This window comes from Zalophus californianus, chromosome 16 (genome assembly GCF_009762305.2).
Source record: "Zalophus californianus isolate mZalCal1 chromosome 16, mZalCal1.pri.v2, whole genome shotgun sequence".
Taxonomy (NCBI): Eukaryota; Metazoa; Chordata; class Mammalia; order Carnivora; family Otariidae; genus Zalophus; species Zalophus californianus.
Window position 1 is genome coordinate 20,069,974 of NC_045610.1, and position 19,056 is coordinate 20,089,029.

The 19,056-nt window shown below is 38.3% G+C and overlaps 1 protein-coding gene across 3 annotated transcripts in view; it reads left to right on the forward strand.

Moving 5' to 3' along the window:
• The window catches only part of ATAD5 (ATPase family AAA domain containing 5), a 48,268-nt gene that overhangs the window by 23,178 nt on the left and 6,034 nt on the right, over positions 1–19,056 (forward strand). For 2 of the 3 annotated variants that reach the window (XM_027567653.2, XM_027567654.2), the window contains exons 9-18: positions 785–944; positions 1,393–1,722; positions 3,807–3,903; positions 5,201–5,280; positions 5,728–5,870; positions 5,971–6,121; positions 11,009–11,182; positions 11,464–11,597; positions 12,816–12,909; positions 14,025–14,089. In XM_027567653.2, coding sequence (XP_027423454.1) covers positions 785–944; positions 1,393–1,722; positions 3,807–3,903; positions 5,201–5,280; positions 5,728–5,870; positions 5,971–6,121; positions 11,009–11,182; positions 11,464–11,597; positions 12,816–12,909; positions 14,025–14,089 — 1,428 coding nt within the window. The remainder of the gene's footprint in view (positions 1–784; positions 945–1,392; positions 1,723–3,806; positions 3,904–5,200; positions 5,281–5,727; positions 5,871–5,970; positions 6,122–11,008; positions 11,183–11,463; positions 11,598–12,815; positions 12,910–14,024; positions 14,090–19,056) is intronic. The other variant, XM_027567655.2, reaches the window with a different exon arrangement.

A 19,056-nucleotide genomic window follows, 5' to 3' on the forward strand; every position in this document is an offset into this window, starting at 1 on the left:
TTTAGAAATGCTTTAAGAATTAATGGTAGCCCCCCAAAAAATTAATGGTAGCCAATTTCAAAAGAACACTAGATTAATAGCACATTTAGATATTGTATAAGTTAGCATTCTAATGTAATAAATGTGTAAGTTGAAAGATGGAACAAAAAAAATATGAACTAAGTCCTTCAAAAGTATGCAAATGCAGCTTCATTGTCAAGGTTGTATTTAGTCACTAAAGCTTCTCCTGCATTAATACTGACTTATTATAGTCAGAAAGTAGTTGTGACTAATATTAATAGACAGTGTAGGGGGCACCTACCTGGCTCAGTCAGTGGAGCAAGAGACTCTTGATCTCAGGGTTATGAGTTTGAGCCCCATATTGGGTGCAGAGATTATTATTTATTTACTTATTAATATTTTATTTATTTGAGACAGACAGAGAGCAAGTGGGGGGAGGGGCAGAGGGAGAAGCAGACGCCTCCCCTGAGCAGGGAGCCCGATGCCAGGCTCAATTCCAGGACCCTGAGATCTTTTTTTTTTTTTTAACGATTTTATTTATTTGACAGAGAGACACAAGAGACGGAACAGAAGCAGGGGAAGTGGGAGAGGGAGAAGCAGGCTTCCCGCTGAGCAGGGAGTCCGATGCAGGACTCGATCCCAGGACCCTGAGATCTTGACCTGAGCTAAAGGCAGACACTTAACTGACTGAGCCACCCAGGCGCCTGAGATTACTTTAAAAAAAATAAAAATCTTTAAAAAAATAGACAATGTCTGTTACTGAGCATTTTATTCTTTATTGCAGTTTGTGGAAAGAAGGAAAGATTTGACTGAAGAAGTAAGAAATCTTTTGCTGGAGGAAATTAGGTGGTCAAATCCTGAATTTTCTTTGAGGAAATATTTTTCTTTGCTTCTAAAAAAACGAAGTGAGCACCAGGTGCTTTCTGAGTGTCATCATAAACAAGGCTAGTGATAAGTATTATCATTTACATTAACATTTTGCTTTTGAAAGCATTAAGTCTTGGTCATTGACTCTTGCAAGTCCACAGAGAATATTGCTTATGGTTGGCAGGGAAATTTGTTCAACTGAAGTAAAGCATCTTGTTCAGTGCAGTGTTGGCCCCTGCCGTTTTCCACAGATGCGAGCCCAAAGACAGCTTTAACTATGTTAAAATATTAATAGTTCATTTAAGGAAAGCCTTAGATGAGATCATTTGAATTTACATAGCTTGTATAAAAGGCAATCTAAATAACAAGGTAGCCTGCTTGCTTTCAGTGTGCCACATTTGATTCTTCTTCATTTTGTAGTAGTAAGAGTATTGGATATTTTGAAGTGACATTAAGATGGTTGGATATTAAAATTTGGTTTTCGTTGATTAGTAAGCACATGCATTTCTGTAATTTCTGAAATAGAAAGTCCACAACGAGAGCCCAGTGTCAACCAAAAAGAAAGCAAAAGGAAACGAGTGGAAACGGAAATTCCTAAGTCAAAAAGAAAGAAACCAAACGAGTATTCACAAAGTCCAAAAAAGATAAGTGGGAAACCAGAAGAGCTTGACAAAAGAAACAACTCCACTGGGATAAAGCTAGACTCTTGTAAAGGCCTTCTTTCTAAAACATCCAGGAAGAAACAAACTGCCTTGAGTACAACATGTAAAGTAGAAACAGAAGCAGTTGAAGATCCTGATGTTCTCATAATAGATGATGACAAAGAGTCTCCCTCAGAAAGATCTCCTTTTCCTGGTAAATTAGATCTTCTTCTTCTGGTCCTAGAACACTTGTTTATTTAACCTCTCATTTTCTCTTCTCTTTAATATATGTTCATCGCTCATCGCAACATTCAAGCAATATATGTGTGTAAAACAAGTGGAAGCCTTACTAATTACAGCCTTAAAGAATACCACATTTAACAGATTGGTGTTTGGTCTTTGATTTTACTGTGCTTCTGTAAATACGTGTGCTTTTGTAAAAACCTGGAATTATACAATTTATTTTATATCTGTTTCACATGTCTCTGACATGTTCCTATTTGGGTTATCTAGCTTTTTCAAAGTATTCTGTTGAATTAATTAATTCATAGCTTTAGAGTATGTTTTGATACTCTACAGCAAGTCTTCTATTGTTTTTTTAAACTATGTTCATGTAGCTACACTGCTGAATGAACTGTAGATCCTCCTACCACAAATCCCATTGGGGTTTTGATTTTGCATTAATGTATAGATTAATTTGGAGTGAACTGGCATCTTTACAACATTCAGCCTTCTCAAATGGGAGTGTAGCATATGTCCGTTTACCCAGGCTGACTTAATAGGACAGTTTAATGTTTTATTTCAGGGGATCAAAGGAAGTTGCACTAAAATTATGCTGCCTTTGCTCTTTAGATTATTTGTTATAGTATAAATCATTTTTCATATTTCATTTTTTTAGTGATTATTAAAATTTTAAATGTGTACTTTTATTTATTTTTTAATATACTTAAATTTTTTTTAAGTAATCTCTACCCCAGTGTGGAGTTTGAACTCACGACCCCAAGATCAAGAGTCGCATGCTGTACCAATTGAGCCAGCCAAGCACCTCTAAATGTGTACTTTTTTTTTAAGATATTTATTTATTTATCTACTTATTTGTCACAGAGAGAGAGTGCGTGTGCTCGAGAGCACGAGCAGGGGGAGCAGCAGGCAGAGAGAGAAGCAGGCTCCCCGCTGAGCAGGGAGCCTGCTGCCGGGCTCGATCCCAAGACCCTGGGATCATTACCTGAGCTGAAGGGAGACACCGACTGAGCCACCAGGCGTCCCTAAATGTGTATTTTTAAACCTTACTGTCATGAGACTTTATGGTGGTTAGCCTTTTATTTATTTATTTATTTTTAAGATTTATTTATTTATTTGAGAGAGAAAGCATGCCGGGGTGCGGGGGTGGGGGGGTGACAGAAGGAGAGGGAGAGGAGCAGACTCCTAAGTGTGGAGCCAGACATGGGGCTTGATCTTGCTACCCTGAATTCATGACCCTGATATCATGACCTGAGCCAAAATCAAGAGTTGGTTCCTTAACCACCTGAGCCACCCAGGCGCCCCCCTTTTTTAATTAATTAATTTATTTTCCCCTTAGATTTTATTTATTTATTTGACAGAGAGAGACACAGCGAGAGAGGGAACACAAGCAGGAGGAATGGGAGAGGCAGACGCAGGCTTCCTGCAGAGCAGGGAGCCCAACGTGGGGCCCAATACCAGGGCCCCGAGATCATGACCCAAGCCGAAGGCAGACGCTTAACGACTGAGCCACCCAGGCACCCCTCCCCCCCTTTTTAAAGTAGGCTCCATGCCCAGCGTGGAGCCCAACAAGGCTTGAACTCAAACCCTGAGATCAACACCTGAACTGAGATCAAGAATTGGACGCTTACCTAAGTCACCCAGGCACTGTAGTGGTGGTTAGCTTTTAAGGGGAAAGGTTTTTGATATGAAAAATACTAAATGTGGGCCACCTGGGTGGCTCAGGCAGTTAAGCGTCTGACTTCAGCTCAGGTCATGATCTCAGTCAGGGTCCTGGGATCAAGTCCAGGGTTGGGCTCCTCAGTCAGCAGGGAGTCTGCTTGTTCCTCTGCCCCTCCCCCGACTCATGCTCTCTCTCCCCCGGCTCCCTCTCTCAATTAAAAATACTAAAAATTAAAAAGAATTTTAAAAGTAAAGTTTTGAAATTGACCCTTTGGCATTTTGTAGATATAAATACTTGTATAAATACTCATTGTTTACATGGAACAATACTATAGATGTCTCAGAATATATTCTTATGTCACGGACAAATGTTTTAATATAAATTTTTTGCTTTAGATTCTGGAACTGAAGACATGCTTTGGACAGAAAAGTATCAACCTCAGAACTCCAGTGAACTCATAGGCAATGAGCTAGCTATAAAAAAGTTACATAGGTTGGTAAAACTTGTAAAAAAAATTGAGAAATTGTTTATGGATCTAGTTTTACTGCTTTGTTTTATTTATACTAAAAATCTAGAAATTATAAAGTAATACATGGTAAAATCTTAAAAAAAGAAAAATGTGAAAAGTAAATATCCCTCTTTTCTCCCATTTCTACTTTCCAGAGGTAACAACTATTAAAGGTTTCTTGTAAAACCTTACAGAAAAAATTTTATACATATATTAGCTCCCTTCTGCCTAACAAATAGGATCATATTACTACTAATTCAGGTCCATAATCCCTTGTCTATGATTCCCACATCCAAGAAGTTCTGAAAACCGAAAGTTATTAACTTTATTATATATTACAAATTTATGGGTCCCACTTAGGAGTATATACATTTTTTAAAAATAGAAATATTAAGTGATTGTGGATGTAACGCCACAGACCCCATTAGAGGTGTTGTGTTATATGTGGTATATGTACCAAATTACTTTTCTAATATCTGAAAATTTTTGAATTCTAAACTCATCTGGTCCAAAGGATTTCACAAAGAAATAGGGACCCATGATAATAGTTAACACTTTGAGCCTAGCACTGTTCTAAGTATTTGCATTGTTCTTAGCTCATTTAATCCTCAAAACTATAATATACTCTTGTCCTTATCTTACAGATGAGGAATGGGCCTAAGAGGTTGAATTATTTGTCCAGAGTCACACAGCTCTAAAGCCGGGGAGCTAGAACTCCAGCTTGGGCAGTCTAGCTCCAAACTAGGACTTCATCTTTCTACTTACACTTAGCACTGTGTATTAGACATCTTTCATCATGGGGTCTCCTTGGTTCTTTTTTTTAAGATTTTATTTAATTGACAGAGAGAGAGACACAGCGAGAGAGGGAACACAAGCAGGGGGAGTGGGAGAGGGAGAAGCAGGCTTCCCGCTGAGCAGGGAGCCCGATGCGGGGCTCGATCCCAGGACCCTGGGATCATGACCTGAGCTGAAGGCAGTCGCTTAATGACTGAGCCACGCAGGCGCCCCTCCTCAGTTCTTTGTAGTTGCTCCGTACTGGTTTCTTAGGTCACTGTACTGTGTGTATCTTTTCTCCTACTGAGGTACTTTTAGGTTTTTCCATTTGGAAGCTAATATGAATAGTGTTGCAGTGAATAACGTTGCTCTTGTGTGTTTTGGTAAAAGTTACTTCATTTAAAAATATTCATGCCCATGTAAATACAGTTTACTATTTAGTTGATTCAAAGTGATATATCTCTATTCTGTGAATTATTTTCATTAACATACATTTTCTTATGGCAGTTGGTTGAAAGACTGGAAGAGGAGAGCTGAATTGGAAGAAAGACAAAACTTGAAGGGAAAAAAAGATGAGAAGCAGGAAGGTATTTTGAGTTATTTTCTCCATTTCACTGGACGTTTTGAGTTAGATTAGCTAAATAGTTATATAAAATTTCTTTTTTTTTTATTTTAAATACTTTATTTATTTATTTGACAGAGAGAGACACAGTGAGAGAGGGAACACAAGCAGGGGGAGTGGGAGAGGGAGAAGCAGGCTTCCCGCCGAGCAGGGAGCCCGATGCGGGACTTGATCCCAGGACCCTGGGATCATGATCTGAGCCGAAGGCAGACGCTTAACGACTGAGCCACCCAGGCGCCCCTATATAAAATTTCTTAACTGGTATTTTATATTTGATTTTCTAGTTTCTGTAAATTAAATTTCCAGCATTTACTTGCAAGAGGTTTGTAAGGTTTGATCATTGGGTTTCGTGAGGTAGAATTGCTGCCTGAGCAATTAGCAAATGGTAATGTGCATTTGAATAATTTTTCAGGTCTGTCGGACAGCATAGATTTTAAAGGCAGTTCAGACGATGAAGAAGAGACTCGCCTTTGCAATACTGTTCTTATAACAGGGCCAACAGGAGTGGGAAAAACGGCGGCAGTGTATGCTTGTGCTCAGGAGCTTGGATTCAAGGTTAGTAAGAGCTACAGTGGGAGAATGTTAATGTAGTAGTTACACTTGAATTAAAGGAAAACCAACTGTTCTGCCTTGCTTTCATATATTCTTCTTTTAGATATTTGAAGTCAATGCGTCTTCTCAGCGCAGTGGTAGACAAATTCTATCTCAACTGAAGGAAGCTACTCAGTCCCATCAAGTGGACAAGCAAGGTGTAAACTCTCAAAAACCTTGTTTTTTTAATAGTTACAACCTAGGCAAGTCACCAAGTAAGTAAATTATTTTCCTTAGGTCATAACATCATTGAAAAAAAATCTACAAAAAGAATTATAATAATCAGCATTTTGCCATTCATTTTTTTATCTTTTCCTATACACACACACGCCTTTTTAATTTTTTCCTGTACAGTTTTAAAACAAATCTCAAGACCATCATATAATTTTACCCATATGTACTTCATAGGTATCTCTAACTGATAAGGACTTTATTTATTTACTTATTCGTGTATTAAGATTTTATTTTTAAGTAATCGCTACACTGAACATGGGGCTCAAATTCACAACCCCATGATCAGAAGTCACACACTCCTCTGACTGAGCTAGCCGGGCACTCTTGATAAGGACTTTTTTAGTTTTTTTTAAAGATTTTATTTATCGGGCACCTGGGTGGCTCAGTCGTTAAGCGTCTGCCTTCGGCTCAGGTATGATCCCAGGGTCCTGGGATCGAGCCCCGCATCGGGCTCCCTGCTCAGCGGGAAGCCTGCTTCTCCCTCTCCCACTCCCCCTGCTTGTGTTCCCTCTCTCGCTGTGTCTCTCTGTCAAATAAATAAATAAAATCTTAAAAAAAAAAAAAAGATTTATTTATTTGAGAGAGAGTGAGTGAGAGAGCACACGAGGAGAGGGAGAGGGAGAAGCAGACTCCTCAGCTGAGCGGGGACCCCGATGCGGGGCTCGATCCCAGGACCCTGGGATCATGACCTGAGCCAAAGGCAGATGCTTAACCAAGACTGAGCCACCCAGGCGACCCTGGATAATCGGACTTTTTAACAAGCATAACCACAGTATCATAATTATGCCTAATGAAATTAACCTTAATTTCATCTAATACATACTCCTCTTTTGGCTTTCTGTTGTTTCAAATGCTTTGTGCAAATTCGGATCCAAACAAGGTTTACATCTTACATTTGATTAATGTCTTGAATTTCTTTCAGTCTCCCTAATAATTCCCTCATCCTTTTCATATCATTTATTTGTTGACCCATTTGTTTGGGTCATTTTTCATAAAATTTCTCACATTTTGGATTTGGCTGATTGTATCTTTATGGTATCAGTTAATATATTCCTCTTCCCTATTTACTTGTAAACGGGCAGTTAGATTCAGGTTCTGTTTCGGGGCTGTCATACATGCATAGGCAAGGCTGTGTACTTTGTATGGTGTCAGAGCCGAAGATACGTTTATGATATTAACATGGATTGGTGAGTTCAGTTGTTTCCAGGCTGATCCATCCATTATAAAGTTCCCCCATCACTCTTTGAACTAACAGTATTTCGTAGCCATGAATGATCTTTATCTAGTAGATTATTTCATTAAGGGTTAAAAAAAAATGGGGATTTTGTAATTCACTTAGCCTTTCTGAATTTATTAGTTAAAATTCTCACAAGCAGTTCTCCTCATCAAGTGTCTGGATACTTTGACATATAGTTTGTACAGGAAAGGCACGAGAAATGCTTCATTCTTTCTATTTATTTTTCAGTTCATAGAGTAATGGTGCCCTAGTAATCTCCGAGGTTGTCCAATGAGTTTTGGGGTAGTTTACTTTTTTTTTAGTATTATGATGAACTCATGGATTTGTGTATATATGTGTTTAGTCCCTTGTGTTCATTATTCTTTGCTGCTTTTAAAATTTTCTCTTTGTCATTAGTTGTGAGCAACTGTGACTTTGATGTGCGTTGGTGTAGTTTTCTTCATGTTTCATGTGGTTGGGTTTGTTGAGCTTCTTGTACAGATGGGTTTATATTTTCATCAAATTTGGAAAATTCCAAGCAGTTTTTTTCTCTCTCTTTTTTTAAGATTTTATTTATTTATTTGACACAGAGAGACAGTGAGAGAGGGAACACAAGCAGGGGGAGTGGGAGAGGGAGAGGCAGGCCTCCCACTGAGCAGGGAGCCCAATACGGGGCTCAAGCCCAGGACCCTGGGATCATGACCTGAGCTGAAGGCAGACGCTTAATGACTAAGCCCCCCAGGCGCCCCAGTTTTTTTTCCTCTTAACTAAAATATATTTGACCTTAACATTGTATATATTTATAAATGTTAATTTTATAGATTTATGTATTGTAATATGTTTGCAATTGTGTTTATATTAGCACCTCTATCACATTACATAATTATTTATTTGTAGTGGTTGGAATAATTAAGGTATAGTCTCAGGAAGTTTGGTGATTACAAGAGAATATTGTCTGTATTTACTATAGTATGTATTAGGTCTCCAGGATTTATTTCTCATTGCAAGTCTGTACCCTTAAACAACATCTGTCCTACCCCCCGACCTCATCCTCTGGTAACTACCATTCTACTCTCTGTTTTTATGAGTTTGGCTCTTTTAGATTCCACGTATAAGTAAGGTTATGCAGTACTTGCTTTTCTCTGACTTACCTCACTTAGTCTAATGCGCTCCGGGTCAATCCTTGCTGTTACAAATGGCAGGATGTCCTTTCTTAGGGCTGAGTAGTATTCCATTGTGTATAGATACCACACCTGGATCTATTCATGAATGGGCACTCAGGTTGTTTCCATACCACATTCTGTTGTGGATAATGCTAAGTTGTCTCAGCTTGATGATTGTTCAGGTTTGCAATCTTCTTGTTCCTCTCTGTGTTTCATCTTGGATAGTTTCTAACTACTCAAATTCACAAATCTTATTTTCTGCAATACGCAGTATGCTGTCTGTGCCATCCATGTATTTTGTATTTCACACATTGTAGTTTTCATTTCTAGAAGCTGGACTTGGGTCCTTTTTATATCTTCTGTGTTACCATGCCCAATTTTTTCTGTAAGTTTGATTGTTTTGGATCTTTTATGCTTGTATTAGGCGAGGCCATAGAAGCATCTAGTTTAGGACTAATTTTGCCCTGTTACTTAGGCAAAATCCTTCTGAGTACTCTATCCAATGCCCCATGAATTCTGAAGTCTGCTGTTCTGTCTAGTGGAAGAGGAAGTATTCCCAGCTCTCTGTGAGCCTCAGGGATTATTTTTCCTAATCTTTTACTGATCACTACTCAGTTGAAGACTTGAGAGGGACCGTCTGTAGATTTCTGGAGCACTCCATGGAGCTCTCTTCTCTTCACTATTCTGCCCCATGAATGCTATCTGCCTTGGCATCTCCAGGCTCCTCTTCAGTCTCCGCAGCTCAGGAAACCTCTGGACTGGCTTCCCCTTCCTCACTGTGGCCTAGACATTCTCTCACAAGGCAGGAAGCTAGGCAATTTCTGGGGTTCACCTTGTTTGTTTCTTGTCTCTCTATCACTCTTCTTTTTTGCATGGTGTCCGAAGTCTTGAAAGCATTGTTTCATCTATTATGTTTAGTTTTTTGGTGTTATTTCAGATATATGGGTAAATCCAATGTATGTCTTGGCCAGAAGCAGAACCCTTTTTTCTTTTTGTGCTCATATCGTCTGCTCTTTGACTAGTGGGAACCCGACTAAAATTGGCTTGTGTCCTTTTGATGTAGCCACAGTGATCTTTGATACTTGTTTTTGCTTTCTGGCTTGTTACGATGTCTCAGACCTAGAAGGTAGCTCTCTCTCCATGGAGCTGATTGCTTTTGTTGAAAATCCTTTAAAAAGAATATATCAATAAAATTTAGCCAAGTACTTAACTAAGTATCAAAAGTAAAAATTGGCACATATTTTCTAAAACCAGTCTTTGGGCTGATGCCAATCCATGATCAAGCAATCCTTGTACTATGTCAAAATTAGAAAAATAAGGACAAAATGTTGAGTTTTTTATAAATTGAAATCTATTCAATATAAAGAAATATTTTTTAAGATTTTGTGCTTTTTACCTTGTGTTAAAAAGTCCCTATTTTTATGAGGTAATAGTCATGTCTAGGATAATTTTTCCAACTCAAAATTTTCTTTTTTTTTTTTTTTCACTTAAATTTTAGGTAGTTAACATAACAGTGCAATATTGGTTTCTGGAGTAGAATTCAGTGATTCATTACTTACATACAACACCCCGTGCTCATCTCAGGTGTCCTCCTTACTCCCCATCACCCATCTAGCCCATTCCCCACCCACATCCCTCCATCAACCCTCAGTTTGCTATCGTTAAGAGTCTCCTATGGCTTTTTTCCTTCCCCTTTTTTTCTTTTCCCCCTTCTCATATAGTTCATCTGTTTTGTTTCTTAAATTCCACGAGTGAGATCATATGGTATCTGTGTTTCTCTGACTTACTTCACTTAGCATAATACATTCTAGCTCTGTCCATGTCGTTGCAAATGGCAAATTGAAAGTTTTCAGTAAGTTTTCAAACACCCATAATATGCAAAGGATATGATAAGATCTGTCAAAATGGGGTATAAAAAAATAATTTAGACATCTGAGGACTGGATCAGAGCACTTACAGGGGAGAAAAGGACATGCTCTGGAATAAATGCTTGGCCCATAGGACTTCTGGAGGGTAGAGATCAACCATTTGTTTTTAAACTTTGTATCTATCCTCCACAGCATCTCTAGAAAAACGTATTTTCTGCTTGCAGTTTCCATTTACTACAGGGCTAAACTGAAGTTGGATAACAGTATTCCATAATGTGCTCAGTATGTACCATTATCACTTTTCCTCCAATCTCTTCTGAACTCAAGCAGATGGAGAGAAAGTGAATGGAGGGATTCTGAACATTCTTTGCCTCAAGGATGTATGTTTCATTGGAAAAGAATATCTTTTTCAAATGACTGGTTTTACCTTCTCTGATGATAGAATGAATAACTGTAATAATACAGTACTATTTGTACACAGTATTTGAATGTAAGAATGAAAGAAAATTTCTATATCAATTTTTAACTGGTAAGAGTAGAAATGTAGACTGTGGAGAACTCAATCTTACCATCCATTTAACTTTTAGAATACTTATCGTTAAGTAAATTTGTTTTTGGCAGAAAAATTAAGCTCCCCTAAGAAAGTTGTTACATCACCAAGGAAACTTCCTCCACCGTCACCACAAACTAGCGTACCAAAGCGAACACTTCCACCTAAAACTTTGGCAAATTATTTTAAAGTGTCTTCCAAGCCAAAAAATAATGAAGAAGTAGTACTTCCGGAAAATAATAAAGGTAAGACATTAAACGGACAAAATATATGTGACAGTTTTTAATACTAATGACCCTGATACATAAAAATATGATCATATTTCCTCAGTTTCTATTGCCCTTTATTAAACCTCAACTACACTTAAGGTCCTACATAGAGGAGTTTTGATATTTTGTTTCAGTTTTTTCCCCCACCTCTTGTTTAGTTTTGATAGAGGGTTTCCATTTGAGTTTATCCTGCAGAAACATCCAGTGTTCTATTAAAAGTTGATTTTATCTAAAATACTAATATTTTATTTATGCAGGAATAAAAAACTCTTGTGAACAAAAACCAATTATTCAGACTAAATCTACAAACACAACTAAGTCAAATGTCAAAGAATTTGGAGCTGAGGAACCCAACAGGAAAAATGCAACATCTCTCATTCTTTTTGAGGAGGTAGGCTTATGGGCGTATGTTCATGTTATCTCATAATAAGAACTTATTCAAAAGGTTTCTGTATGTGTTACTATAAAGTATTCTAAAATAGCCAAGAGGGCGCCTGGGTGGCTCAGTAGGTTAAGCGACTGTCTTCAGCTCAGGTCATGATCCTGGAGTCCCGGGATCGAAGTCCTGCCTCGGGCTCCCTGCTCAGCAGGGAGTCTCTTTCTCCCTCTGACCCTCCCCCCTCTCATGTGCTCTCTCTCTCTCATTCTCTCAAGTAAATAAATAAAATCTTTAAAAAAATAAAATAAAATAAAATAGCCAAGAAAGTCAGGAATACTTGTATCTGGGGCGCCTGGGTGGCTCAGATGGTTAAGCGTCTGCCTTCGGCTCAGGTCATGATCCCAGGGTCCTGGGATTGAGTCCCGCATCAGGCTTCCTGCTCCTTGGGAGCCTGCTTCTTCCTCTGCTTCTCTCTCTCTCTCTCTCTCCCCCTCTGTCTCTCATGAATGAATAAATAAAATCTTGAAAAAAAAAAAGAATACTTGTATCTGAGTTTTTTAAAAATTTTTAAAAGATTTTATTTAGAGAAAGAGCATGTGTGTATGTATATGCATGAGTGGGGGGAGGGGCAGAGGGAGAGAGAGAATCTCAAATGGACTTTTTGGGAGAGAGTGTGCGAGAGGGAGCATGAGCTCGGGGAAAGGCAGATGGAGAGGGAGAGGCAAACTCCCCACTGAGCAGGGAGCCTGATGCGGGGCTCGATCCCAGGACCTTTGGATCATGACCTGAGCTGAAGGCAGATGCTTAACAACTGAGCCACCCAAGTACCCCGGAATTTATGAAATTTATGAAAAGTATGAATTCAGCCCACACTGAAAGCCTAAAATGTTTCACACTATTAAAAGTAAAAAGATTGGGGCGCCTGGGTGGCTCAGTCGTTTAAGCGTCTGCCTTCAGCTCAGGTCATGATCCCAGGGTCCTGGGATCGAGCCCTGCATCGGGCTCCCTGCTCAGCGGGAAACCTGCTTCTCCCTTTCCCACTCTCCCTGCTTGTGTTCCCTCTCTCGGTGTCTCGCTCTGTCAAATAAATAAAATCTTTAAAAAATTTTTTTTCATAAATTCATAAATTTTGTCTCTAACAGACATATAGTGTATCTAGTATATATACAGAACCTATCCAGTAAATGTTTTGTTACTCAATACAGTATTATTCTCATAAATGGCTCTTAGGTTGATGTTATTTTTGAAGAAGATGCTGGGTTTTTGAATGCAATCAAAACATTCATGGCAACAACTAAAAGACCTGTGATCCTTACTACTAGTGGTAAGTAACAGTGATATTACAAGTAATTACTTTTGGTTAAAATATTTTGAGAAAGCTTCTCATTTTAGTTAGAAACGTTCCTTTAAAAGTCTGCTAGTAAATTAAGTCTTTTTTTCTAAAATTTGGAGGCTCCTAGATCATTTTTAAATGAAGAATTATTTAAATTTGCTATCGATTCACAACCTTGAGTAATTATAAAATTACTATATTACCCTGCGAATAGCTGTGGTGTGGATATTGGATACTACTTTGAATCATTGTGTTGAGTATTAGATACTTAGGGTGCTTACAACAGCCTAGAATGCAGGGAAAGAGATTTATGAACTATCCAGGAAAGGGGTTTTGGTAGGGGTGGTAACAGAGCCTTCTCTTTGCCTCTTCCTCATACTTATAATTAGATCACCAAATATTACTTGTCAGAATTTTTTATGGAGCTCAACCTTTCTGGAGGGCCTTAATATTGAACTTAGCCATTCCTTATCGCCTGAGAACACTTCCATGTGGATTATTGCATATTTTAGTTAAAGTAAGCCATAGCCAGCCTAATGGAATTGGTCCACCTTCCTTTTTTTTTTCTTAAGATTTTATTTTTAAGTAATCTGTACACCCAATGTGGGCTTGAACCCACAACCCTGAGATCAAGAGTCACACACTCCACCGATGGACCCTGGAATTGGTCCACCTTCCTAATAATTTGCATTCGGTGTTCAATTTTAAGAGTCACGTAGTTTTGTTTTGTTTTGTTTATTATAAACACTGAATTATAACATTGTTTTCTAATATTTTTCATTGCACATATTCAGTAGCATATCTCTGCTATGGATTTCTATAGGAAAAAGTATTTATACTAGACTCACAATTAACAGCTCATTTGACTGTTAATGATTATACTCTAAAAATATTGAAATAAATCATATTAGTCAAGGTTACATGATAGTTTAATTAAAAGATCAAAAGTTACTTTAGGTCAAGACAGAAATTCAGTTCCTTAGTGATTTATAATTTAAATGATATTTTCATTACCAATGAAATATAGAATATTTTCATAGAAAAAGTAACTGGAAAAATTAATTTAGTGGTCTTAATGGTTTTTTAAAATGCTTTTTTTCCTATAGATCCAACATTTAGTTTAATGTTTGATGGCTGCTTTGAAGAAATTAATTTCAGTACTCCTTCGCTTGTAAGTTTTCATTTTGTTCATAAATCATGTCACAGTTCTATAAAAGGTGGTATCTTGTGATAGTGCCAGTGTATCTTCCGTACACTGTTGAATGGGAGTTAAGAGTGAATATCTCTGCCTTGTTTCTGAATTTGGGGCTAAAGTAGGCATTCTTTTACCATTAAGTGTGATATTAGCCATATATTTTCACAGATGCTCTTCATCAGCTGTGTTTTTATTGTGAATAGTGTTAAGTTTTGTCAGATACTTTCAATCTTTTGAGGCAATCATATGGTTTATCCTTTTAATTCTATTAATATGGCGAATGATGTTAGTTGTTTTTTTAATATCAGATCAGTCTTGCATTCTTTTTTTTTTTTAAGATTTTATTTATTTATTTAACAGATAATAGAAACACAGCGAGAGAGGGAACACAAGCAGGGTGAGTGGGAGAGGGAGAAGCAGGCTTCCTGCCGAGCAGGGAGCCCGATGCGGGGCTCGATCCCAGAACCCTGGGATCATGGCCTGAGCCAAAGGCAGCATTTAACGACTGAGCCACCCAGGCGCCCCTCAGTCTTGCATTCTTAAGATAATATGGTCATGATGTGTTATGTCTTTTTGTAGTTCTGGATTTGATTTGCTCATATACTGTTATGGACTTTCGTGTCTGCGTTTATGAAGGATGTTAGTGGGTGGTTTCCAGGCCGTTTGAAATGGATTAGGACATAGATTTTAGTAGTTTCTTTAGAAATAATACGCATTCTTAGTTTTTCATAGTGTATATTTTTTTAAGATTTTATTTGAGAGAGAGAGAGAGAGAGTGCACACAAGTGCGGGGGGTGGGAGGCAGAGGTAGAAGCAGACTCCCTGCTGAGCAGGGAGCCCTCGATCCCAAGCCCCCAAAATCATGACCCAAGCCAAAGGTAGAAGCCCAACCAACTGAGCCATCCAGGCGCCCCAGTTTTTCATAGTGTATTTAGTGTTAGTATTATACTAATTTATAGAGAATCTAAGAACCTTGCGAAGATATCAGTCCATTTACCATCCCTCTCTCTTGTATGCTTTAGTTTTCAAATGTTTTACATTTACACATTATAAACTCCCCAATATAATGCTCTGCTTTTTTGCTTTAGCCAGCCATGTATCTTTGAAAGAAATTAGGAAAATAAAAAGTTGACTTTTATGTTTACCTATATACTTATAATTTCTAATATACTTCATTCCTTCCTGAAGATGTGACTTTTTCTTTGATTTTGTTTCTCTTCAGCCTGAAGAATTTCATTAACAATTTTTATAGAGCTAGTTTGCTGGCAGTGGATTATATTAGGTTTCGTTTACTTGAAAATGTCTTTATTTTGGGGCGCCTGGGTGGCTCAGTTGGTTAAGCGACTGCCTTCGGCTCAGGTCATGATCCTGGAGTCCCGGGATCGAGTCCCACATTGGGCTCCCTGCTCAGCGGGGAGTCTGCTTCTCCCTCTGACCCTCTTCCCTCTTGTGCTTTCTATCTCTCATTCTCTCTCTCTCAAATAAATAAATAAAATCTTTAAAAAAAAAAAAAAAGAAAGTGTCTTTATTTTTACTTCATTCTCAAAGAGTCTTTTCCCTTAGCATAGAAATCTGGGTTCTCAGTTTTTCCATCAGTACTTCTTTTTGTAAGTAGGCTCCACACCCAGCATGGGGTTTGAACTCACCACCCAGAGATCAAAAGTCGCATGCTCTACCAACTGAACCAGCCAGGCGCCCCTGTATCAGTACTTTAAAGATGTCATTCCATTTTCTTTTGGGCCCTGGTATTTCTGATTATAAGTCACCTTTTCTTTTTTTGCCTTCTGTGTAGTATGTCATTATTTTCCCGATACCTTCAAGATATTCTCTTTAACTTTAGTTTTCTTTTCTTTCATTTTTTTTAAAAGATTTTATTTATTTGAGATAGCATGAGAGACAGAGCACAAGTGGGGGGGAGGGGTAGAGGAAGAAGCGGTCATCCCACTGAGCAGGGAGCCCGATGCAGGGCTCAATCCCAGGACCCTGGGATCATGACGTGAGCCGAAGGCAGGCGCTAACCAGCTGAGCCACCAAGGCGTCCCTAACTTTAGTTTTCAGTAATTGCCTGTGGTATGCCTAGGTGTTATTTTTCTTCACATCTGTCCTGCTTCTGGTTGTTGGATATCTACATAAATATATGTCATTCCTCCAATGAGGGACACTTTTAAACTTATTTTTTCAAATTTATTTTATGCCCATTTTCTCTTTACCTTTTGGGAATTTATAAGTATGTTAGACATTTTACATTGTTTCCCATGTCGCTGAGGCATGCTGTTCTCCTCCCCCCTAACTTTTCTGTTTATACTTTTGATTTGATCATTTGTATTGATTAATCATCAAATTTACTGCCACTTTTTTTCTGCCACCTCCATTCTTCTATGAGGCCCATCTAGTAAAATTTTTATTCTGATATTATGGTTTTTAGTTTTATAATTTCTGTTTGCTTTTTATGGCTTCTGTTTTTCTGCTGGGCTTTCTTATTTGTTCATTATGAGCATGTGTTCTTTAAGCATAGTTTTACTAGCTGTTTTAAAATTCTGCTAATTCTGGGTCACCTGCGTGACTCAGTTGTTAAGCGTCTGCCTTCGGCTCAGGCCATGATCTCAGGGTCCTGGGATTGAGCCCTGCATCGGGCTCCCTGCTCCGCGGGAGGCCTGCTTCTCCCTCTCCCACTCCCCCTGCTTATATTCCCTCTCTCGCTGTCTCTCTCTCTCTGTCAAATAAATAAATAAAATCTTAAAAAAAAAATTCTGCTAATTCGAATATCTTCGTCACTTTTTTTTAATTAACATATAACGTATTATTTTTCAGGGGTACAAGTCTGTGATATATCAGTCTTACACAATACACAGCACTCACCATAGCACACACCCTCCCCAGTGTCTATCACCCATCCACCCCATCCCTCCCACCCCCACCACTCCAGCAACCCTCAGTTTGTTTCCTGAGATTGAGTCTCTTATGGTTAAAAAAAAAAAAAAGTCTCTTATGATTTGTCTCCCATTTTCATGTGATTTTTTTCTGTTTCTTTGTGTGTGTAGTAGTTTTAGAGTTTTATCCTGTACTTTGCTATTATGTTGTAGATACTCTGGATTTGGTTCTGTTCCTCTGAATAAATATCCTCCTGTAGTATGTAGCAGCTAAAGTTTCTGTTCAGTTCTTTTAGTTTTAGCTGGGCAGCTTTGAGACAGACCCACACATGTGAAGTTCAGGCATCAACCAGGGGTTTGCATTCTTCTTTAGCTAGAATTTGTTTCCTGGACGCCTGGGTGGCTCAGTCGGTTGGGGAGCTAGATGCCTTCAGCTCGGGTCATGATCTCAGGGTCCTGGGATCGAGTCCCATGTTGGGCTCTCTGCTCAACAAGGAGCCTGCTTCTCCCCTGCCTGCCATTCCCCCTGCTTCTGCTTGCTCTCTGTCTCCTCACTCTCTCTCTTTCAAATGAATAAATAAAATCCTAAAAAAAAAAAAGAATTTTTTTCCCTACTTTCATAGACTTCCCCTCTCACTTTCCAGCTATTGCCAGCATCCCAAACTCTGTCCTCTTGTTCAAGCCAGTAACACTTTGAGTTTCTGTCTGAGTTTAGCCACCACTGCGGCATCCTGTCCTAAGTCAGAAATCAATTTAGAGGTGGGGGGCAGGTGGGAATTCACCCAGGGCCATTTTCTTCTAAGTGTTGATTTTCCCTTCAGTTATCTTCTGCTTTTGGTTACTCTCTTATGCCTTCAAATAGTGTTTTTTTTTTTTATAGTTTATTCTTATCAAATAGTTTGTTTTTTATATTTTAGCTGATTTATTGAGTTTATCGTTATTACTGATGGCAAGATTTGTCTGATAGTAGGTACTTCATTATTGAAAGCAGAATTCTTAGTTCATGGGAAGCAGAAGTCCCAGAAGTATGCAGGAGTAATGTATGTGCATAGAATGAGGTCAAAGATTTATTTTTTATTTTTTTAAAGATTTTATTTATTTATTTGACAGAGAGATCAAGAGAGCACAAGCAGGGGGAACAGTAGAGGGAGAGGGAGAAGCAGGCTCCCTGCCAAGCAGGTAGCCTGATGCGGGGCTCGATCCCAGGACCCTGAGATCATGACTGGGCCGAAGGCAGACGCTCAACCATCTTAGCCACCCAGGCACCCCAGAGGTCAAAGATTTAATAGGAGAAATCTTTTTTTTAATTGTCTTGTTTAAGGTAAAAATGCTAGTGGTCTTGTAAAATCTGCAAGATGCAAATACAATTTTATTTGTTTTAGCTTTTCAAGGTAAAAAGCTTTCCATAAACAGTGGGAAGAGAATAATATATGTTTTGTTGTTTTACAAAAAATATTATAGCAATATTGATGGAACACTAAATAAAATGAAAAATCTGGGATCGCCTGGGTGGTTCAGTCGGTTAAGTGTCTGCCTTTGGCTCAGGTCATGATCCCACGACCCTAGGATCAAGTCCCTCAATGCGCTCCCTGCTCAGCGGAGAGTCTGCTTCTCCCTCTCTCTCCCTACCCCTCCCCCCTGCTCGTGTGTGCTCTACTCTCTTTCTCTCAAATAAATAGTCTTTAAAAAAAAAAAATCACATGGGTTTTTTTTGTTTTTCATTTTTTTCCCTAATGTTTCTTGTTTGTTTACATTTATGCATTTGTGCATGCATTGATACAATTTTCTAGCTCTTGATATTTAAAAACTATCAGTATTATAGTATTCATATTTATAGTTTTAACGGCTGTGAAGTATCCCATCAAGTTATACCATTATTTAATCTTAAGGGAATGTCTCAAGGTTTAATAAAATTGCCTTCAGGGTTCATGGAAAATCTCCCATAAAAGTTTCATTGCTGTTTTAGATTGTATACAGTTACTAAAATAAATATATGTAAAATATTTTTAATTTGGAAGTATATTCCTTTATTATATTTTTCTAGATCAGTTTCATTCTCAAGAGCTAAGATAG